Genomic DNA, 24576 nt, shown 5'->3' with positions numbered 1-24576 from the left:
TTTTAATAATCTATTTATTTACTTTTTTTTTTTTTAATACCAGGGCACTGCTCAGCTCTGGCTTATGGTGGTGCAGGGGATTGAACCTGGGACGTTGGAGCCTCAGGTATGAGAACCCCTCTTTGCATAACCATTATGCTATCTACCCCTGCCCTCAAAAGGGATGTTTAAATAGCACTGCTGAAAAGGAATCTATTCTATAAATTGAAGGAGAGTGGTTTTTAATGCATATGTAAAACAAGCGAACAAGTACTGTACAGTCAGACTGCTTATCTGAGTCAGCCACAGCCAGCAACAGCTTTTGAGTCTCTACTCATACCAAGTGCTCTCTGAATAATGAGGGTTGTCCCCCGATCTGGAAATACTGACTGGTTCACAAGTGAACCAACTATGAAGACAAAGTCAATTTTGTTAGGCTTGTCCCTGTGGTCTGCACACTTAAATAATTTTGAGTTAATCTAAAAATTCTGTATTTCCATTCTCTTGATAGTATAAATTGTGCTTTCTTGGGTTTGTATTTTTCTTCCTTTGTAATATGTAAGTATTAGACTGGAGCTCTGTTCTGGACAGATAAGGCAGAAAAAGCAATCATTCCCTAAATTAGAGTCGGAAGAGAATTGGTTTAGGGCATTAAAGTTTTCAGTACCATGTATTGTATTTATTTATTTACCTGTTTGTGTCAGCACAGATGCCAGTAAGGAGAACTCTCTGAGGCAGCAAACATATTTAATATGAAAGAACCACTATTTAACATTTAGCATTTAACCCCCTTCCAATTCTGTTATATTTATTATTAATAGTTCCAAAAAGACTTTGCTGTTTTATTTTCAACCCCAATCCTACTTGAAGAAAGACAGTTTATTCCTCTTCACATATTCTGGGACATCTGCAAGATGGATTTGAGTTTTTGATTAATTAGTTTCCCTAACGACTTTAAAAGTAAATTCACGAGCAGGACTCACAGTTCCGCTGCCAGAGGAAGCTGAAAATAATAAACGCTCGCGCAGATGCCCATACTCCTGCTGATGTGCACTTGGGGAATTCAGGTTTTAAATATGATGCGAACATAAATGCAGACAACGGCCTTTCCAAAATCACACTAATTTCCATTTGAAATATTCTGAGTTAAGAGCTGTCCTGCAAATCTAACTCTAGTGCCACAGGGGCTGGTTGCCTCTTGACAAATGACTTGCTTCCGAGTTTGGATGCTTGGAACACTAAAGATAGATGACATCTGATTTTCACTCGTTCTTAAAGCATCTCCCTTTACTTCCTCTTGGATGGAACTTGAAGGAATCATGATGAGTGAGATAAAGAGAAGGATGAATATGAGCTGACCTCACTCATAGGCAGAGTTTTAAGAAACAAGAACAGAAAAGGGAAAACACAAAGGGAAACTGAGTCTGGGTTTGATGTACTGCACCAAAGCAAAGGACTCTGGGGAAGGAGGACAGGGATGAGGCTAGTGGTGATGATGGTGGTGGTGGGGCTGAGGGGTGTGTGTGTGTGTGTGTGTGTGTGTGTGTGTGTGTGTTTGGGGTTCTGATGCATGATGGGAGACAAGAATCTAAGTTGGGGGTGAGAGTATTTTACACCTCTTATGGGGATATGAGAAATTATATATGACAAGCTTCAGGAAGACTAGTCTGAAATCTTATAACCACTTAGAACAGAAAAGGAAGGAAAATAACCTCTCCCTCCCTCCCTTTCTCCTTTTTCTTTTTTCCTCCCTCCCTTTTTTCCTTCTTTCCTTCTTCCCTCCTTCCCTTTCTCTCTCTCTCTCTCTCTTTCTTTCTTTCTTCCATATAAAAATGGAGAAGCAGAAAGACCATAGTCCTGAAGCTTTTTTTTTTTTTTTTTTAAGTCAGGATGGTCAACTGTCAGTCTACAAGTTATACTTGACCTTAATCATTCTTTTTAATTTTTTTATATTTATTTATTCCCTTTCATTGCCCTTGTTTTATAGTTGTAGTAATTATTATTGATGTCATTGTTGTTGGATAGGACAGAGAGAAATGGAAAGAGGAGGGGGAGAGAAAGACACCTGCAGACCTACTTCACCACTTCTGAAGGGACTCCCCTGCAGATGGGGAGCCGGGGGCTTGAACCGGGATCCTTACGCCGGTCCTCACGCTTTGCGCCTCCTTGAAGCTTCCTTTGATATGGTGGGCATCAGGTGGGCACGTGTACCTAATTATACACATGCTAATGCAACACAATAGACAAGTGAGTTGATATTTTGTCAGCCTGGGAAATAATATTTTGCAGGAGAATTCTGAAAGAAAACTAGAGGGCAGCAAAACTTGCAGATGAAGCATTCACATAGGATACCTTCTCCATCACTGACTGGAGTGCCACAGTCTCAGCACCAGGGATTTGCTGGGGGTTGGACAGACACCTTGTCCTTACTTTGAGCTCAGAGTCCACTGAGTGGGGGTGGAATTAAAGGAGTAATTGCCATCACTTGTGGTGAGTCTCCTGGGTAAAGCTAAATTCTAGAAGAAAACTAGTCTCAACACGACTGAACAATGGAGTCAAGTAAAAGGGCAATTAAATTTGGATCCCTGGGGTTAAAACGCAGGCTCCTAGAAACTTCCCAGGTAATTTGAACATGCAATCATATGGACAGATTCCAGAGACATGGGAGGCAGAATAAATAGGATTTGAGGATGAAATTAGCATGGAAATAAGAGGGAGAGAGGGGATGCAGTATGAATGCTGGCCATCTGGATCTGGATCCTGACTACCCGTGATAACATTAAAAATATTTTTTCTTGTGGTCCGGGAGGTGGTGCAGTGGATAAAGCACTGGACTTTCAACCATGAGGCCCTGAGTTCAATCGCTGGCAGCACATGTACCAGAGTGATACCTGATTCTCTCTTTCTCTCCCTCCTATCTTTCTTGTAAATAAATAGTAACTAAATTCTAAAAAAAAAAAAAAAGCTTATCTTTATTTATTTATCAGATAGAGACAGCCAGAAGTAGAGAAGAAAGGAGAGATAAAGGAGAGAGACAGACACCAGCAGCCCTGCTTGTGAAGCTTCCCCCTTGCAGGTGGGGACCGGTGGCTTGAGCTCAGGTCTTCGCCCATTGCAGTGTGTTTGCCTAACTAGGAATGCCACCACCCACCACCTCTCCCCACCCCCCAGTAATATCTCTCAAGGTTAGAAAGTGGTAAATTATAGGGGCTGGGCAATGGTGCATACCTGGGTGGGCACACACCCAAGTTCAAGCCCCAGGTTCAGTTCCTACCTATAGAGGAAATGGTTCACAAGTGAGTAAGCAATATCGCAGGTGTTTTTCTCCCTCTTTTTTTTAAAAAAATTTATTCCCTTTTGTTGCCCTTGTTGTTTTATTGTTGTAGTTATTATTGTTATTGTTATTGATATAGTCATTATTGGGTAGGACAGAAAAGAAATGGTGAGAGGAAGGGAAGACAGAGGGGGAGAGAAAGACACCTGCTGATCTGCTTCACCACCTGTAAAGCGACTCCCCGGCAAGTGGGGAGCCAGGGGATCGAACCAGGATCCTTACACTGGTCCTTTCACTTTGTGCCACCTGCGCTTAACCTGCTACGCTACCGCCCGACTCCTGTCTTTCTCCCTCTTTAGCTCCTCTTTCCCTCTCAAGTTCTCTGTCTCTATCAGAAGTAAAGAACATGTTAAAACAGAAATACAGTGGTAGAAGTCCTAACAGATGAGGCGTTTGGACACACTGAACTTGAGCACTGGGGGGGGGGGCAGGGGTTAGTACAGGATGATCTTGGAGACATGCAGGCCAGTGGCTCTCAACATGGGGTTCTCAGGGATACTTGTAGGCTTCTTTTTTAAAAAAATTTGTTTATAAAATACAAAATATTGACAAGGCCATTAGATAAAGGGTACAGTTCCACACAATTTCCACCATCAGAGTTCTATACTCCATTCCCTCCCTTGAAAGCTTTCCTATTCTTTATCTCTGGGAACATGGACCCAGGATCACTATGGGGTGCAGAAGGTGCTTCTTTTTTTAAAAAAAAATTTTTAATTTGTTTTTATTATCTTTATTTATTGGATAGAAAGCCAGAACTTGAGAGGGAAAGAGGTAATTGGGAGACAGAGAGACACCTGCAGCACTGCTTCACTCGAAAAGCTTTCCCTTTGCAAGTAGGGGCTCGAACTCAGGTCCTTGTGCACTATAACATGTACGCTCAACCAGGTATGCCACCTCCCAGGCCCAAAGGTGCTTCTTAAACACACATTGCTGGGCTCTGCCCTCTGAGTTTCTGATTCTTAGGTCTGAGGTGGGAGAGGCTGGGAATTTGCATTTCTTTTAAAAAATTATTTATTTTTCATTTTTTAAAGATCTATTTAAAAATATTTATTTACTTATTTATTTCCTTTTGTTGTCCTTGCTTTATTGTTATAGCTATTATTGTTATTGATGCTGTTGTTGTTGGATAGGACAGAGAGAAATGGAGAGAGGACAAGAAGACAGAGGGAGAGAGAAAGACAGACACCTGAAGACCTGTTTCACCACCTGTGAAGCTACTCCCCTGCTGGAGGGGAGCCAGGGGCTCGAACTGGGATTCTTATGGCAGTCCTTGTGCTTTGTGTCTATTTTATTTATTTATTAGTGGGTAGAGACAGAGAGAAATTGAGAGGGGAGGGAAAGATAGAGAGGGAGAGAGACACCTGCAGCCCTGCTTCACTACTTGTGAAGCTTTTCCCCTGCAGGTAGGACTAGGGGCTTGAACCCAGGTCCTTGCGCACTGTCATATGTGCACTTAACCTGGTATGTCACCGCCTGGCCCATGGGGCTTTGCATTTCTTATATCCAGGTGATGCTGATCCTGCTAGTCCTGGGAAAACTGCTGTAGGGATCAGTTATTCTAGTGTAGGGAACAGATCCAGTTTTTCCAGAGGAAGTGACATTTGAGGCCAACTGCAAGGGCAGAGTGAGTAGTCAGAGAAGTGTGTGGGAAGACTGGAGTGTTCTGAGTGTGTGGTGGTGAACAAGAGAAGCTGGGAGGAAATGTTTCCAAGGGAGGGAAATCTGAGTAAAGTTCTGGAGGTAAATGGGGGGAGGTGGAGTGGTATGAATGACTGGCATAACCGATTTCAGCTGTGTCATGGAGGCCAGTGGAATCCGATCAATAAATCTGGGGGCTAGGGATGATACTCTAAGAATGATGGTAAATGAGGATAGTATTTGATCAGAGTGGTGTTTCTATAAATTTTCTTTGTTCTTTATTTTAGTAACTCAAAACACCAATCTACTATAGTTTTAACACAAATTTATTATCTTAAAGTTCTGAAGATCAGAAGGTTGTTTTGTTTTGTTTTTGTTTTGCCACCAGTTTCACTGCTGGGGTTTGGTGCGGGCACTGTGAGTTCACTGCTCCTGGAGGCCATTCTTCCTGTTTTTATTGTTGTTGTTGGTTTCCTTTGTTTATCTGACAGGACAGAAAGAGATTAAGGGGGGAGGAGAGATAGAGAGGGAGAGAGAATTAGAGACACCTGCAGACCTGCTTCATGCTCCTGAAGCATCTCCCCTGCATGTGGGGAGCAGAGGCTTGAACCCTGGTCCTTACACATTGTAACATGTGCGCTCAACCAGGTGTGCTACCACCTGGCCCGACTTTGTTTTCCATATGATTTGGTTCAACCATTATATCTCTAAGAAGACACAATTTGGTTTTTGTGTTTAAGGTATTATCCTTAAGGAATTTACTTCACAGGTATGCAGTAGTTTATTATTATTATTATTATTATTATTATTATTATTATTATTATTATCTGGCAGATCAGCGATAATGCATAATATCGTTGTAAACAGTGCAGTTAAATATACGTTGTATGTAAAGAAGTTAATATTGATATGAAGGAAAAAAAAACCCTTAACTCACTTGTTTTTCTAGGATTTAAACTGAAAATGAAGCAGAGCTTTCATTCTCATTCCTAAGAAGTCAAGATGGTCCTAAATTGTCAATATCTGTCCCCCCCACCCCCGTCTCTGTAAAATAGGTAAATACAATACACCTGGAGGGTCTTGGATTCCTTTTAATTGAGGCCACCGGATTCTGCTGCCACAAGACCAGGAAAAATGAGGATGGTGTGCACGTCTGCCACCTAGCGGTCATACATGAGAATACAACAACCTTCCTTCAGGGTTCAGTGAAAGCAAAGACATACAGAAATAAATAAACCTTTCTCTATAAAAATCATTTTCCGGGAGTCCCGCGGTAGCGCAGTGGGTTAAGCGCACTTGACTCAAAGCGCGCAAGGACCGGCGGAAGGATCCCGGTTCGAGCCTCTGGAATCCCAGCTGCAGGGGCGTCCTTCACAAGCAGTGAAGCAGGTCTGCAGGTGTCTTTCTCCCTCTCTGTCTTCCCCTCCTCTCTCCATTTCTCTCTGTCCTATCCAATCACGACTACAACAATAAAATAATAAGGGCAACAAAAGGGAATAAAAACATTTAAAAAATCATTTTCCTTCATCCTTTCCCTCATTTCCACTTCTTTATTTTTCTACCTACTTCTTTCTTTTTTCTCTTTTCATGGGGGTGCATAAACATTTTTCCATAGAGTTTTAGAGAGTTGTGGTAGAGCATTATGGGAAACTACTGGGCACTGTCTGAAGCATGGACAAATAGCCTACTTCTACTTTTGTTCTAAATGACCTATCCATTTGGGATGTTAGAATATGTCTTGATAATTTTTTTTTTTTAAACCAGAGCATTGATCAGTGCTGGACTATGGTGGTGTGGGAGATTGAACCTGGGACTTCAAAGCCTCAGGCATGAGAGTTTCTTTGCATAGCCATTATGCTATCTACCTCTGCCTGCCTTGATGATCTTAAAGCATCTTTCTTTGCAGACTTGACACCATCCTTCACAATTGAGCAGCATGGCTAAAATTCCAAACCATCTTGTTAGGCTACCTAATCAAATTGCACACTACTGACTAATAAGCCACAGCACATTCTCTGACAGCGTCGTCCTACTTAATCTTCAAAAAGAGGCAGTGACTAGAGGGAATGAAATGAAGTGAAAACCCTTCCAATTTTGTAACCTCTGTCTTTTCACACCATTGGGAACCTGATCCTTATTCAGCTCCTGGAAAGCCCGAAATGGTGTATGACTGTCAGATAGTTCTCCCCACTGAGGTTTCTGGGAATTTGATTAACCTTGCATCAGCTTGGGACCCACATGATCATTGCTTTCTAATCTACGGTATTAACCAGGGACATAATTGGAGAAGATTCAGTTGCCGGCACTGGTTTTGGATCAGCTACCATACATGGAGATTCACACATGGCAAATCACTGACTACCCACCCGCCGGGGGGAGGAAATAGCAAAGAGAAAGGCTCTTACCATTATCGTTGCCTTGTTTGATTTCTTCTGCAGTCCGATCTATTAACACATACAAAGACCAGACCACACAGGTGATGGCGATGACGTGGAACGTGACGGAGCAGAAGATTTTCCTCCTTTCGCTCGTGGTCATCTGTAGTTTTTCCCACTGCAAGTAGAAATGAATCACACAAAACTAAATTTCTTTTTTAATTAATTAATTAATTTGTTATTGGACAGAGATAGAGAGAAATTGAGAGAGAAGAGGGAGATAGAGAGGGAGAGAGACAGAGTGACTCCTGCAGACCTGCTTTACCACCTGTGAAGCAACTCCCTTGCAGGTGGGGAACCAGGATCCTTATGCCGGTCCTTGCGCTTTGTGCCACGTGCACTTAACCCGCTGTGCTACCACCCGACTCCCACCAAACTAAATTTCTAAGCAGGCAATTTCACTCCCCTTCTACATGGGAGACATGAACCATGAAGGGAATGTAAACATGTATGTGCTACTGCAGATTACACCAGCAATCAAACAGATCGCCATGTTTGGCCAAGCCAAAACCACAACCTGTAGCGCTGTATCTGACTTAGATAAATGAAGTGGGTAAACAAAACAGTTTTCTCATTTTCAAATGATTCAAATCCAGTCATCTGGGCTTTGCCAGCTGGCAGTCTCTTCACCTGTAATATAACCAGTTAGTTTTGACTGTTGTATCCTTTGAAGAAATCTTATAGATTTCTTCGTATCAGCTGTATATATATATATATTTGTTTACTATTTTTATTTATTTGATAGAGACAGGCAGAAATCGAGAGGAAGGGGGATATAGAGAGGGAAAGACAGAGACACTTGCAGCACTGCTTCACCACTTGTGAAGCTTTCCCCCTGCAGGTGGGGACTGCGGGGCTTGAACCTGGGTCCTTGTGCATTGTAACATGTGCACTCAACCAGATGTGCCACGACCTGCCCCCCCCCCCAGCTGTAGATATTGACATTGGTGGGGTTGAACCTGGGACTTCTTGTTTGTAAGTCCTGTGTGTTATTATTGTGCTTTTTCCTAGTCTTCTTGGATTAATGTATAGCAGTGCGTGTGTATGTGTGTGTGTGTGTGTGTGTTTATGAGTATTTGAGTGATGCCTAGGAGAGATAATTACCACTTGCTCACAAGTCTAAGAAGATATTTTATCATTTGTACAAGAGGAGGGGAATCAGCAAAGGCCCTTTTGAGAGCAGTCTTGATTTACTGCCACACTAAGGATCCTAATTACTATCATCATAATTGTCCTTGAGTCTCAGTCCTCAGAAAGCTGAGTGCTGCTCCCTCCGTCTGAAAAAGAAAGAGATGGAAGCTTTTTATTGTGGTAGTTTATGGTTTACGTGAGGGAACGTGTGTCCATTACTCGCGTCAAAGAAATCAAGTCTTCACTGATATAGTAAAGCCTGGAGAGCTAGTATTTAACTCCTGAGTTAGGGATTGCGCCACTGCTTTTTTCTGCATTGTTTCTATAAGAGAATCAAATCAGGGGGCTGCGTGGCGGTGCACCTGGCTAAGTGCACACATTACAGTGTGCAAAGACCCGGGTTCAAGCCCTGGGCCTACCTGCTGGGGGAAGCTTCACAGGCGGTGCATCAGGGCTGCAGGCCTCTTCCTCTACCAGCCCATCCCCTCTCGATTTCTGGCTGTCTCTATCCAAAAAATAAATATAATAATAATAATAAGAAGAAGAAAGAAAATCAGATGATTGGGAGTTGGGCGGTGGCGCAGTGGGTTAAGCGCACGTGGTGCAAAGCACAAGGACCGGCGTAAGGATCCCAGTTCGAGACCCCGGCTCCCCACCTGCAAGGGAGTCGCTTCACAGGTGGTGAAGCAAGTCTGCAGGTGTCTGTCTTTCTCTCCCCCTCTCTGTCTTCCCCTCCTCTCTCCATTTCTCTCTGTCCTATCTAACAGTGATGACAACAATAATAACTACAACAACAATAAAAAACAACAAGGGCAATAAAATAAATAAATAAAATTAAAAAAAGAAAATCAAATCATTACGATCATATTGGAGGTGAACCCATGTAACCATCTTTCATTCTGCCATGGTTCTGTATAACCTCTGTATTACTTTGCTCTCTCTAAAGCACAATCTTTAAAACTTAGAAGACCACACTCTTTCCTCAGCCCACCCTCACCAACACACACACACACACACACACACACACACACACACACACACACTTCCATGCACAACTCAGTTGAAAGCAAGAGGGCATGTTCCATAAAGTCCTGAATCTTCCACTAGCCTGAAGACATGGGTGATGTGGTTTCATCTCTCTGAGCTCAGTAGTCTCATCTTAGGAAGCAGATTGAGACAGAGGCTGGGCCAGATCCATGTGGCTGAAGGACACCAATCTTCTTTTATTAATGGATCAATTCTGTTAGGGCTGGTATCATGTCCGAGTCAAATCAGTTCCTAAACTTCCTTTAGCAGAGATAGTCATTGAGATGTAAGCTGTGACCTATGTATGGTGTTTTCACTTTCCTGACACATGAAGTGCCCCTTCTTCCTGGATTCCTTTTCTCCCTTTACTTGCTGAAACTCAAAATTCACAGTGAGTCTCTCAACAGTCATCTTGTAAGTCAGAGGAAGTTTCAAGAATTGGAGAGTCCGCAGCCAGAACAGCAAAGAGTTAACTTCTGTTGTAGGTCCCCTGTCTGAATAATCCATTATTTCTTTTTTTTTCAAATATTCTTTCTTTCCTTCTTTCTTTCTCTCCTTATTATTTGTTATTGGATAGAGACAGAGAGAAATTGAGAGAGAAGGGGCGATAGAGAGGAAGAGAGACAGAGGGACACCTGCAGACCTGCTTCACCGCCTGTGAAGCGACTCCCCTGCAGGTGGGGAGCCCGGGGCTCGAACCAGGATCTTAACCAGTCCTTGCGCTTTGCGCCACGTGCGCTTAACCTGCTGCGCTACCTACCACTCGACCCCCCCTTAATCCATTAAAATTTCGTAGGCCTCCACTACTGGCTGTCAAATGCAATTCCTGATTGAATGAATTAGTGCGGCCTACAGAAGAGCTCAGCGGGAGCGTTTGCTGCTTTGCAATGTGTGTGACAAGGTTTGAGCCCTGCCTCCACTTGCAGCAAAGGAAACTGGTGCTTCAGTCGTTTATACACACGCACACGCACACACACGCACGCACACACGCACGCGCACACACACACACACACACGCACGCACACACACACACACACACGCATGCACACACACACGCACACACACACGCACACACGCACGCACACACGCACACACGCGCGCACACACACACACGCACACACACGCACACACACACGCACACACGCGCACACACACGTACACACACGCACACGCACGCACACACGCACACACACGCACACACACACACACGCGCACACGCACAGACACGCACACACACACGTACACACACACGCACACACACGCACACACACACGCACACACACGCGCACACACGCGCACACACACACACGCACACACACACACGCACACACGCGCACACACGCGCACACACACGCGCACACACATGCACACACATGCACACACGCACACACACACGCACACACACGCACACACACACGCACACACACGCACACACGCACACATACACACTGTCTCTCTGTATTTATAAAATATATGCATAATAAAATTGAACTGAGAACACTGCTTCGTGGTCAGGTATAATACATGCCAATGTAAGGTCCTGAGTTAGTTCCCTGGCATTGCCTGTATCAGAGTGATATTCTAGTAAACGCTCTGTCTCATTAGTAATTGAAATAAATCTTTTTATTATTATTTTTTAATGCTACCAGGGTTATCACTGAGGCTTGGTGCCAGCAATACAAATCCACTGCTCCCAGCAGCCATTTTTTCCTTTTTTAAATTTTCTTTCTAGTGTGCTGTCTAGGACAGAGAAAAATTGAGAGAGGAGGGGGCCACAGAGAGGGAGAGAGACAGACACCTACAGTACTGCATCACCGCTAGGGAAGCGTCCCTGCTGCAGGTAGGGAGTAGGAGCTGGAACCTGAGTCCTTGCATATGGCAAAGTGTACAGCTAACAGGGTGTACCACTGCCCAGTTCCCTGAAATAAACCTTTTGAAGAACAAATTACACTGGATGCTTCAAAGTTTTGTATGAATATGGTGTGAATGATCTCACACCTATGAGGAAGACTAATTCTAGTCTTCCTCATAGATCTCTGCTTTTCACTCATAATTGAGTAGGACTCTTTAGGAATATCTTTGCAGACAGAATTCTCCAAAATTGTGTAACTCAAGAACAGACACTGATATATTTACACAAACAAATCATTAGACTAGATCAGATACTTCTTAACTTCCCTCCCTGCCTGACAAGTAAGATCCTGTAATTTCAGTGGTGAGAGCCCAATACTTGATTTTTATGCTCCAGAAACTTTTTCATTATTTCAGGAAAACAAAAGAAGTTTTATGGGGATCTGGCGGTAGCACAGCGGGTTAAGCGCACATGGTGCAAAGCGCAAAGACTGGCATAAGGATTCTGGTTCCAGCCCTCTGGCTCCCCACCTGCAAGGGGGTCGCTTCACAGGTGGTGAAGTAGGTGGTGAAGCAAGTCTACAGATGTCTTTCCTCCTTTGTCTTCCCTTCTTTTTTCCATTTCTCTCTGTCCTATTCGGCAACAAAGACATCATCAACAACAACAGTAATAACCACAACTGATAAAAACAATAAGGGCAACAAAAAGAGAAACAAATAAATACTTTTTTTTTTTTTTTGCGTCCAGGGTTACTGCTGGGGCTCAGTGCCTGCACCTTGATTCCATTGCTCCTGGAGGCTATTTTTTTTCCCACTTTTGTTGTCCTTGTTGTTTTATCCTTGTTGTGGTTATTATTGTTGTTGTTGATATCGTTGTTGGATAGGACAGAGAAATGGAGAGAGGAGGGGAGACTGAGAGGGCGAGAGAAAGACAGACACCTGCAGACCTGCTTCACTGCCTGTGAAGCGCCTCCCCTGCAGGTGGGGAGACTGCGGCTTGAACCAGTATCCTTCCTTTGGTTCCTTGCGCTTTGCACCACGTGCGTGCACTTAACCAACTCCCTAGAAATACTTTTTTTTTTTTTTTTAAAGAAATTTTATTTACAACAGCCTTCTGTTCCTCTCCTCTTACTTTTCGGTCATCAGATAGTCTAAGCTAATCAACAATCGATCCTCCATCTTGCTCTCTACTTTTTAATCGAACTGTATTTTCTCTTAGTCCACATAAATAACGACATCATCTTAGTTATGTGGGTAGGGGACCAAAAATAAACAAATAAAGAAAGACAGATGACTTCAACCCTGAGCTGTATTTTTTGGTTACCCGGTGCTGAACTGAGAACATTTTAGTACTCATATCTTCGCTTTTGATAAAAACGTCATGTCAGAGCTGTGGAAACTTGTTTTAAATTTTTTTTCTTTTGTTATTTATTGTACTTAAGTAGTTATGGACTACCATATCTTATGGGTCAGTAACAGTATTTTGTGATTTAATGTACATTTCTTGTGCTACTGTAATATTCATATGCCAATACAAAAGTGCAGGGCAGTGTGCAAAAGTTGCTTTAACTATTCAGTTTTCTAAGCAACCTAAAAGGATGAGAATACCTTTAATTAAAGAAAGTATCCTTATCAAATCAACCCGATAAATCAATTTTAAATTCAGAATTGATTAAAAAACTAAAATACAAACTTCTTAAGTCTAGGGAGCAATTTGATAAAAGAGCTGAAACCCATTATTTAAAATTAATGTGTCTCAACAAAAAACATCAGCGGCCTGTCAGGGCTGCTGCAAATCACTTATAAGAAGCTTCTTGTGGTTTCAATGAAACCTCTGGGTTTGTCACTTCCTAATTTTAGCAGATTGAGAAATGAAGTGCAAAGAAATCATCAAACTTCCTGTTTTCCTTTAGAAATCCTGACAGCTGCCCGCCATTGAAATCCACAAGCAAATGTAATCAATCCCACAGCGCCCTCTAATGAATGACAACGCTATTGCATACAAAATCCAGCAGACTGGAAAGTATTTTGTCAGTTGTTCACGCATAACTGTGTTTTCAGGTCTGTAAACACAGTTGCAATGTTTTGTAAACCTTCATAGTAGGAATGGATACAGAAAGCAGCGATAGGAATCTTATTTCAACAAAGCTCTCTTGAAAGGGACTTCCGTTTTTTCAATTTTCAATTTTGTGATGCTACCTAGTTCAACACCTAGTCATAATTTTTTCCACCTGAGAGGAAAATTACAACCTCCTCTCCTCCTCACACACAAATGTACACAAAAGTTATTTTAAAGAGATTTTTCCTTTTCCAGAAATATATAAATGTATTTCTTTTTTTAAATTTCTTTATTGGGGAATTAATGTTTTACATTCAACAGTAAATACAGTAGTTTGTATACATGCACAACATTCCCTAGTTTCCCATATAACAATAAAACCCCCACTAGGTCCTCTGTCATCCTTCTTGGACCTGTATGCTCCCCATCCACCCACCCCAGAGTCTTTTACTTTGGTGCGATACGCCAATTCCATTTCAGGTTCTACTTGTGTGTGTGTGTGTGTGTTTTCTGATCTTGTTTTTCAACTTCTGCCTGAGAGTGAGATCATCCCATATTCATTCTTCCGTGTCTGACTTATTTCACTTAACATGTATTTCTTTATTTGACAGAGAGAAATTGAGAGGGGGAGAGAGAGAAAGACAGGGAGAGAGAGAGGGAGAGAGAGGAGAGAGAAGAAGGAAAGAGAGAGAGGGAAAAGGAGAGAGAGAAAGAGAGAGAGAGAGAGAGAGAGAGATGGGTTTGCAGCACAGCTTCACCATTTGTGAAGCTTCCTCCCTTGGAGGTGAGGTCCAGAGGCTTGAGCCTGAGTCCTCAAGCACTGTAACAGGTACATTCAACCAGGTGCGTCTGTTCCCCTGCACAACAGTTTTATAAATAACAATTTTATATTATGTGGGTTATGCAGTTTTTTAAGAATTTATTTATTATTTATTTATGAGAAAGACAGGAAGAGAGAGAAAGAACCAGACATCACTCTGGTCCATGTGCTGTCCGGGATTGAACTCAGGACCTCATGCTTGAGAGTCCTATGCTTTATCCACTGTGCGACCTCCCAGACCACATACATGAGCAGTATTCTTTTTTTTTTTTTTTTTTTTTTGCCTCCAGGGTTATTGCTGGGGCTCGGTGCCTGCACCATGAATCCACTGCTCCTGGAGGCCATTTTTCCCCCCTTTTGTTGCCCTTGTTGTTGTAGTCTTGTGGTTATTATTGTTGTTAACAATGTCGTTCATTGTTGGATAGGACAGAGAGAAATGGAGAGAGGATGAGAAGACAGAGGGGGAGAGAAAGACAGACACCTGTAGACCTGCTTCACTGCCTATGAAGCGACTCCCCTGCAGATAGGGAGCTGGGGGCTCGAACAGGGATCCTTACTCTGGTCCTTGCACTTTGTGCCATGTGCGGTTAACCCACTGCGCTACCGCCCGACCCCCTACATGAACAGTTTTCTACAGCTAGACCCCATATGAGAGAAGAGTCTCATCAGGGCTCAGCAACAATGTTAGCATCAAAACAAACAACCAAAATGAATGTGCATTGTCAACTGACACTTGCCAGAGATGCAAACTGTCAGGCCACAAACCATCAGGCCTCTGCTTTCAGACCAAGGGCCAATATCCACACTCAGGTCCTCACGGTAAGGCCAGAAGTAGCAAGTGGCCTTGGTGAAGCTGACTGCAGTGCTAAGCTGGCCACACCCTTTCCTCTCCTTGAGAGACTGGAGTGACAGATAATTCTCAAAACTGTTAGGTCCCTGTCTATCCTTCCTCAGTCTTCCCTTTCTTTTCCTTTTTCAAAGTGGGAGGGTAAAGTAATGTTGACAGCACCTGTTTCGCAAAATATTAGCACCTCTGACATCAGTGGTCTTTGGTTTTGCTTTAGATTTCTCTGGGTCTTTGCTATGTGTTTTATTGTTTTAGCCTTTGGTCTCTTGCCCAAACCTCACGGTGATAGAAAGACTGAGTTCTGTTCAAATTTTTTCTATATAAAGATATAGAAATATACAGACGTAGAAATACACAGTTAAACAATCTCTCTCCTTACCCCCCTCCTTTATCCCTTATGCTTGCATGAGATTTCCCAGCCCAATTTTTATTCTTAGATTTCTGAGAGAGAGAGAAAGGAGACATCATTGCACCAGCCCACCATATATGAAGTTCTGCTGGTGCTGTCTACAGAGCGAGCTCCTGTGTGACACCAGAGTGAAACCCAGGGTCTCATAATTGATAAAGCATGTGTCTTACTGCGTGAGCTATCTCCCAGCCTCCAGATGGATTTTCCTGAAAGAGCTTCCAAATTAGAGTATACATTGACCCAAGGAGTGTTTCTGAGAATTTTTTCCCCTTTGAAACCATAATGTGCAAGGCTTTCTAATTTAAAGTACTTGCATTTGCTTTCTGCCCTGAGGTGGCGCCACGCTCCAGGCAGGACCCAGGTTCGAAGCCCTGCTCCCCACCTGCAGCAGGGTAACTTCACTGGTGGTGAAGCATGTTAAAGGTGTCTGTCTTCCTCTCTCCCTCCCCTCCCTCACTATCTCCACCTGCCTCGATATCTCCACCTCCCTTCTTTAATTTCTTTCTGTCCTATCCAATAAAATAGAAAAAAAAAAAAAAAGGAAAAAATGTCTGCTGAGAGTAGTGGATTTGTAGTGCAGGCACTAAGCTCTAGTGATAATCCTGGAGAAGAAAGAAGGAAAGAAAGAAAGAAAGAAAGAAAGAGAGAGAGAAAGAGAAAGAAAGGGGACGGAAGGTGGAGAGAGAGAGAGAGAGAGAGGAGAGAGAAGGTCTACTGAGAATGCTTCTGAAATCTTTACACAGCTAAACAATGAAGGCAGTTCATTTGCACAGTCAAAATGTGTGTGGTAAGTGTTGCTTTACCAAACCATCCCCCTCTCCTTTTCTCTCTTGACACAGTCCCACTACATTTCCCAAATCTCCAAATAGAATTAGCGGCAAAAGTGTAAAAAAAAAAAAAATTAATGAAGATAGTCATGTTAATACACCTTTCAGCACTATTTCTCAGGATGTAGACAGTAAAGATTTACATGTATAAATATGGACTTATGGGATACTGGCTGATTTTTCAAAGAGTCCTATTTACCAACACTAATGTGTTCCCTAAAGAAATCAAGTAAACCTTTGTCTAAAATATAGAAAAATGGTCAAGAGCAACAAAGAACCACCAGATGGCGCTAGATACAAACACTAGTTAGAGTGTATCTAAATTCATTTTCCAAAAACAGTCAGACTCTGGGAACTCCTAGAAAACCAACTTTGCAAGATCCTCTGGCCAAGCCTTACCGGCTTTCTGATAAACCCAGTACAACTACAAAGTCACATTTTTTAAAAGTAAGTATTTAATTAATTTATTAATTTATTTATTCCCTTTTGTTGTCCTTGTTGTTTTATTGTAGTTATTATTGTTGTTTTTGAATAGGACAGAGAGAAATGGAGAGAGGGCGGGAAGACAGAGAGGGGGAGAGAAAGACAGACACCTGCAGACCTGCTTCACCGCCTGTGAAGCGACTCCCCTACAGGGGGGATCCTGGGGATTGAACCAGGATCCTATCGCTGGTCCTTGCGCTTTGCGCCAGCTTAACCCACTGTGCAACCGCGCGACCCCTCTATTCTTTTTTTAAATATTTATTTATTTTCCCTTTTGCTGTCCTTGTTTTTTTATTGTAGTTATTATTGTTGTTGTTATTGATGTCGTCGTTGTTGGATAAGACAGAGAGAAATTGAGAGAGGAGGGGAAGATAGAGAGGAGGAGAGAAAGACAGACACCTGCAGACCTGCTTCACCGTCTGTGAAGCGACTCCCCTCCAGGTGGGGAACCCGTGGCTCAAACCAGGACCCTTATGCAGGTCCTTGCGCTTCATGCCACGTGTGCTTAACCCGCAGCGCTACTGCCCGACTCTCTGAAAGTTATCCTATTCTTTATCCCTCTGGGAGCATGGACCCAAGTCTAAAGAGTCTTGTTATCTACCTGCCTTAGTCATGTGTGTAAGAAGATATCAAGAAGGGAGTTGGGGGGTAGCGCAGTGGGTTAAGTGCAGGTGGCTCAAAGCATAAGGACCGGCATGAGGATCCTGGTTCAAGCCCCTGGCTCCCCACCTGTGGGGAGTCGCTTCACAGGCAGTGAAGGAGGTCTTCAGATGTCTATCTTTCTCTCCCCCTCTCTGTCTTCCCCATTTCTCTCCATTTCTCTCTGTCCTATCCAACAACAACGACATCAATAACTACAACAATAAAACCACAAGGGCAACAAAAGGAAATATTTTTAAAAAATTAAAAAAGAAGAAAGTGTAAAGTTTGCAGTTCACAATATTAGTGGTGTTGCTAGAGGGCTTAAAGAATGTTGCTCAGTAGCTTCAGCATCGGTCTGAGAATTCTAGCATTAAATGAATCAAAACAGGGAGGTCAGTAGCCTGATGTGACATCAAGTTATTAACTTGATGGCCTGCTGACGCAAATCAAAAGCCAAGCCACTAAGGACTTCAGGGTTGAACAACGCAAATCGAAGCCAGCCAGTCACAGTTAACTGATTTTTACACTATAGTCAATCAAGCATTTCCTAGCTTTGTTTCTGCACATTATATAAATCTTTCTCCTGCTTCTTTTAGTTGGTGCCATGTTCCTAATTACTTCTGCTCTGGTACAGCCTGACTCACATTCGTATTTGCTCTAAATAAACCTCTAGATATTTTAAAAATATGCCTCAGTTTATCTTTTTTTAAATTATTTTTAAAAATATTTTTATTTACTTTACTTTCTGTTGCCCTTGTTGTCTTTTATTATTGTTGTTATTATTGTCATTGTTGGATAGGACAGAGAGAAATGGAGAGAGGAGGGGAAGACAGAGAGGGGGAGAGAAAGACAGACACCTGTGGACCTGCTTCACCGCCTATGAAGCTACTCCCCTGCAGGTGGGGAGCCAGAGGCTCCAACCAGGATCCTTACACCGCTAGGTGCACTTAATCCGCTGCGCTACTGCCCGCCTCCCTCAGTTTATCTTTTAACATGGGGCATGCCTTAGTTTGGGTCTCACATCAAAGTTACTGAATTAAAAAATCCTTGGTGTCAGAACATTGCAGACTGTGGCTTAATGAGCACTCAGGTGGCTCTGATGGAAGTGAGATTCTGACAACTACCTGCCCTATGAATAACACCTGGCAGAACGATTGGACGATAACACTGGAGTTTATATTAGAAAAGGGCCATGATACATGTCCAAGCAAGGGAAGTCATATACCATTTTTTCTTTTTTAAAATGTATTTATTATTATTTGTTGTTGTTACCTGGCTGTCATGTAAATAGCTCAGGTTGAGTGAAAGGACACAAAATCAGGGTATTTGTTGGAAAGAAGAGAAAATTATTTGGAATTAGTTCACTAATTACAGAAACTGTTGCCTTTTTCCCTGACCCACCCTTTTCAGAGTAGTGTGTAAGTAAATGTAAACACATTAAAGCGGATACTTTTTAATTGTAACCTTGAATACTGCAGGAGAGAACCAAACACCACTTCTGAGGAGTAACTTTGGTGATCTTAATTTAATGAATCCCTAAGTTCATAGATAAGTGTGTGATAAATAAACTTTTTTAAAAAGATAAAACCTAGATATAGACCAGGTTCCAGGAGATAGAGCATATGTTCACATGTATCCATAAACTAGCGCAAATATATACCTGAAAGCAGTAGTACACTAGAATTTGCAGTGATTAACCCCCAACATTTCATCTCCACTATTACAACCTTTGGGTCCATGATTCTGCAATAATTTGTTTGGCTTTATAAGTTAACTCTCTTTTCAGCCACCAGGTTCCAGATGCCATCAGGATGCCAGCCAGGCTTCCCTGTACTGAAGACCCCACCAATGTGTCCTGGAGCTCCGCTTCCCCAGAGACTCACCCTACTAGGGAAAGAGAGAGGCAGACTGGGAGTATGGACCGACCAGTCAACGCCCATGTTCAGCAGGGAAGCAATTACAGAAGCCAGACCTTCCACCTTCTGCAACCCACAACGACCCTGGGTCCATACTCCCAGAGGGATAGAGAATGGGAAAGCTATCAGGGGAGGGGGTGGGATATGGAGATTGGGTAGTGGGAATTGTGTGGAGATGTACCCCCCCAGCCTATGATTTTGTTAATGTCTCCTTTTTAAAATAAATTTAAAAAAAGATAAAAATGGCTTTTATTTTGACGGAAGGAGAAAGATGAACAAGAGATGATCCTACTCATAGACAGAAGTTGAAAAACAAGAATAGAAGGGAAAACACAAAGCAGAATTGAAGTTGGTGTATTGCACCAAAGTAAAAGACTCTTTTGGGTGTAGTGGGGGAGGGTTCAGGTCCTGGAACATGATGGCAGAGGAGGACCTGGTAGGGGTTGAATGGTTATTTGGAAAACTGAGAAATATTATACATGTACAAACCATTGTATTTTACTGTCGACCATTAACCATTAATTAAACCATTAATCCCCCAATAAAGAATTTTTCTTTAAAAAGGCTTATATTTCAAAGGACAAAATGGATGGAACTGGAGATGATTATGCTTATGAAGTAAGGAGGCGAAAGGCAGTTGTGGTTTCACTCTATGTAGAATAAGGAGAACTGAAACGCGTGAACTTACAAAAACTTACCACAAAAAGAAGGAGGAGGAGAAGAGGAAGAACTCAGTCTTTAAGACTGTAAATACTAGGAGTCAGGCGGGAGTGCAGCGGGTTAAGAGCAAGTGACACAAAGCACAAGGACCAGTGTAAAGATCCCGGTTCAATCTCCAGGCTCCCCACCTGTAGGGAGTCACTTCACAGGTGGTGAAGCAGGTCCGTAGGTGTCTTTCTCTCCCCCTCTCTATCTTCTCCTCCTCTCTTCATTTTTCTCTGTCCTATGTAATAACAATGGCATACATAACAACAATGATAATGACTATAACAATAAAAAGCAAGGGCAACAAAAGGGAAAATAAAAAAAAAGACTAAAGATTATGATGGTTATGGGGACTGGGTAGAGAAAGTTGATGGTGGGTGTGGTGTGAACTATTCCCCTGTAATCCTATAATCTTATTGTATCTTATGATTAAATCAACATTAAAAATAATATTTTACGCAATGGAATACTACTCAGCTATTAAAAATGGTGATTTCACCATTTTCAGCCCATCTTCGATGCAGCTTGAAGAAATCATGTTAAGTGAGATAAGTCAGAAATGGATATGGGATGATCTCAATCACTGGCAAAAGTTGAAAACCAAGATCAGAACAGAAAACACTAAGCAGAACTTGGAAAGAAGTTCAGGTGCTGGAACAGGATGGCAGAGGACCTAATTGGGGGTTGTATTGTTAAGTAGAAAACGGGTAAATGTTATGCATGTAAAAACGATTGTATTTACTGTTGATTGTAAAACATTAATCCCCTAATAAAGAAAAAAAGGAAGAAAAAAGATCATATTTTAAAAATAGATGAAAAGACACTGAGGGGAAAACATGACCTCTTCAGGCTTTCAGTGACATTTGTTACAAATTAGATTTTAATTGTGTTTACTACCTAAATCAATACATCATCTTTGTAACCTCACTGAGGACGAAGAAGGATGAGTTGATAGGCACTTGCAAACCTGCTTCATGACTTGTGAAGGACGCCCTTGCAGGTGGGGAGCTAGGACTAAAACCTGGATCCTAGTGGCAGTCCTTGCACTTCGCACTATATGTGTTTAACCTGGTGTGCTACTGCTCGCCCCTCCCCTCCCCCCTTCTATTTCTTAAATACTCACTTATTATTATGTTTTAATGTGGTAGGGCTGAAAGAAATTGATCAGGAAGGGGAAGACAGAGAGTGAGGGAGGGAGGGAAAGGGAAGACAAGGAGGGAGGGAGGTAGAGAGAGAGAGAGAGGGAGAGAGAGAGAGAGAGAGAGACACCTGTAGTCTTGCTTCTTTGTGAAGCTTACCCCCTCCCCGCATGTGGGGGCCAGGGGCTTGAACCCCAGTCCTTGCTCATGGTAATGTGTGCTCTTAACTGGGTGTGCCACCACAACACACTTCTTTAATCTCTAGTTACCTCACTGGTAAACAAACAAACAAAAACAATATAATCCTGTCTCTTGCTAACAATCTTGCATGATCTAACAATCTTGAATGATCATAATTAGAATCTTATAAAAAATAGTTATAAACAATCAGCACATGATAAGCCCTCAAATATACTAGAGTCTGTATAAATTGCTGTATAAAGCAATGCTTCATGGTTTTTTTTTTTTTTTTTTTTGGCAGGTATTTTATTGAGCCTCTAGTGGGCTTTAAAACACATTTGAAATTTCTGGATTCCTTGAAATGTAACAAATTTGGTTGGCCTTAATGTTGGCCACTGTTCCTTGAAATGTAACAAACTTGGTTGGCCTTAATGTCCTCCACTGTCTTTGGTTTACACTCTGCCCTTTTAGTTAATTACTTCTTCTGCTTGGAATTAGACACTGTTAACTGGCTACAGAAGAAGGTTACAAACTGAATTTGTAACCTTGGAAACATTTGCATAAGTAAACAAAGGTTTTCAAAGATGTTGGAGTCACCTGGTGAAAGCTAAATCCAGAACTTTAAGGATCATGAAAAAAGCAGTGGATATTAAGAGCCAACATAAAGACATGTGAGGAGGGCCACCAGGTACTGAAGATATGTTTGGGAGGGAGTGATGGAAAAGGACCAAGTCATATCTCTGATGAGCTGGAAGGAGTTTATAAGGAAACTGCTGTGTGTAAATAAATATGTCTCACAGGCACAAAGTCTCAAAAATACTGCAGCTTCTAAATCCAAATTTACACAAATATTTGTTTAAAAAAAAAGACTAGCATATTAATTCATTTAATCTTACCAAAACTAAATATTTCTTTCACAGAGAATATGTTCACTTACATATCAAATGTATATGTGACCACATAGAAATCTGTTTTTATGTCAATATTTTTAAAAAACCTTTCCCCACCTCCCATTGTTTCCTTTCAAGGGATTCAGCAAAGATGAATTTCCTAACAGTGAGCAAGGAAGGTATCTGCAATGCCAATGCAGGAAACATGATCAGTAAAATTATCCACTAGAAACATGATCAATAAAATTAACCACAACTGTTATGTAGAAAACAGAAATGTCATGCATGTACAAACTATTGTATTTACTGTCTGTCTACTGTAAAACATTAATCCCCCAATAAAGAAAAAAATATTATCCACTAGAGGGCGCAATGGTATCACAAATGAAGATGACTGGGGGGGTAGGCAAATGTTGACTTTACAGGTCTGTCTATGGGGTAGGTATACATACACTATGTGGTGGTTAGACATACATTTATTTTTAATTTTTGTTCCCAGATCCAGGGCTTTGTGCATGCAAGATTTCACTGCTCCTGGACAGACTTTTTTTTCATTTGGATGGACAAGAGTGAGAGACAGACAACCATAATACCAACAGGCACCTCCCATGTAGTGTTGAGGATGCAACCTTCTTTAAATATATATATATATATAAATATTTATTTATTCCCTTTTGTTGCCCTTGTTGTTTTTCATTGTTGTAGTTATTATTGTTGCTGTTGATGTTGGATAGGACAGAGAGAAATGGAGAGAGGAGGGGAAGACAGAGAGGGGGAGAGAAAGATAGTCACCTGCAGACCTGCTTCAACGCTTGTGAAGTGACTCCTCTGCAGGTGGGGAGCCAAGGGCTCGAACTGGGATCCTTAGATCCTTTGCGCCATCTGCACTTAACCCGCTGCCCGACCGCCCGACTCCCTCAAATTAATTTATTTTATATTATTTTATTGAGGGGGTTGCTTATTGTGCAGTTGTTGACAGGCATGAGCGATCTTTCTGAACGCCATCCTTGCATTTGAACTGCTGTGGTAACAGTGAAGTGGGCATTCAGCCGGAGGGTGTTTCAGCAAGTAGAGCTCAGGACCTGCATATAGTAAGTTCTAGGTCTGATCTTCCACAACACATATGTCAATATCCTGGTCTTTTGTATCTCAGTCTCACAAAATACACCCTTAAAAGAAATGGCAAGCCCTAGACTTGGTCTCAGAAACACAGTGGGGTCAGAAGTCTAGGAATATGCATTTTAAAATTGCATTTAATTAATTAAGCTGTCAGAATTATCACTGGGGCTTGGTGGCAGCACCACATCACCATTCTGAGCAGCTCTCCCTTCCCCTTCAATCCCTTCCCCTCCCCTCTTCTCTCCTCTTCTTCTGTTCTCTTCCCTCCTCCTCCTTTTTCTGATACAGAGAGAAGAGGGAGAGAGAGAAACACTTGCAGCAATGCTTCATCATTCATGAAGCTTCTTCCATTCAGAATGGAACCAGGGGCTTGAACCCACATTCTTGTGCATAGCAGTCCTGCACTGTACCAGGTACCCCACCTCCTGGCCCCAGAATCTGCATTTTATTTATTTTTAATTTCTTTATTGGGGGATTAATGGTTAACACTTGACTGTAAAATGCAATAGTTTGCACATATTTAACATTTCCACATAATAATACAACTCCCACTAGGTCTTCCTCTGCCATCGGAATCTGCATTTTCAATAAGCAATTGAAGTGCTTTTATATATGTCAGAATTAGAGGATTAGTATCCTAAGGAAATAGAAAATTAGGGAAATGCTTTAGAGAGGAGTTGTAATGTCTGATACATTTTCAAAAGAGTGGAAATATATCTACCTTCCACCCCACTTCACTCCCCCCCAATTCAAATCTATATTGAATGATTTTGTCATGTAAGAATACAAATGACTCTCAAAAGTTAATAATCTGTGAGGTGGTGCAGTGGATAAAAGTGGTGAAGTCTCAGGTATGAGGTTCTGAGTTCCATCCCTGGTGTCACTTGCCAGAGCGATGCTCTGATTCACTCCTCTTTGCTTTCTCACAAATACTTTAAAATATCCTTAAAGATTAGTAACAAAAATATTTAAACAAAGCTGCTTTAAAATTATTTGATCATCATTTAGGTTATTTGATAAAATTATTATATTAATAAAATTATTTGATCAGTCTCACCATAACTGAAACTGTGGTGAAAAATACATTATCTAGAGTTGGGCGGTAGCACAGCGGGTTAAGCGCAGGTGGCACAAAATGCAAGGACC

The 24576-nt window shown here is 41.9% G+C and overlaps 1 protein-coding gene across 2 annotated transcripts in view; it reads right to left on the bottom strand.

Moving 5' to 3' along the window:
* Positions 1–24576, bottom strand: part of MARCHF1 (membrane associated ring-CH-type finger 1) — an 853606-nt gene that overhangs the window by 9114 nt on the left and 819916 nt on the right. For both annotated transcript variants that reach the window (XM_060178875.1, XM_060178874.1), the window contains one exon: positions 7357–7504. In XM_060178875.1, coding sequence (XP_060034858.1) covers positions 7357–7504 — 148 coding nt within the window. The remainder of the gene's footprint in view (positions 1–7356; positions 7505–24576) is intronic.

This window comes from Erinaceus europaeus, chromosome 19, assembly GCF_950295315.1.
Source record: "Erinaceus europaeus chromosome 19, mEriEur2.1, whole genome shotgun sequence".
Lineage (NCBI taxonomy): Eukaryota > Metazoa > Chordata > Mammalia > Eulipotyphla > Erinaceidae > Erinaceus > Erinaceus europaeus.
Note: the sequence above shows the minus strand (reverse complement) of the source record. Positions and strands in the feature narration are given on the sequence as shown.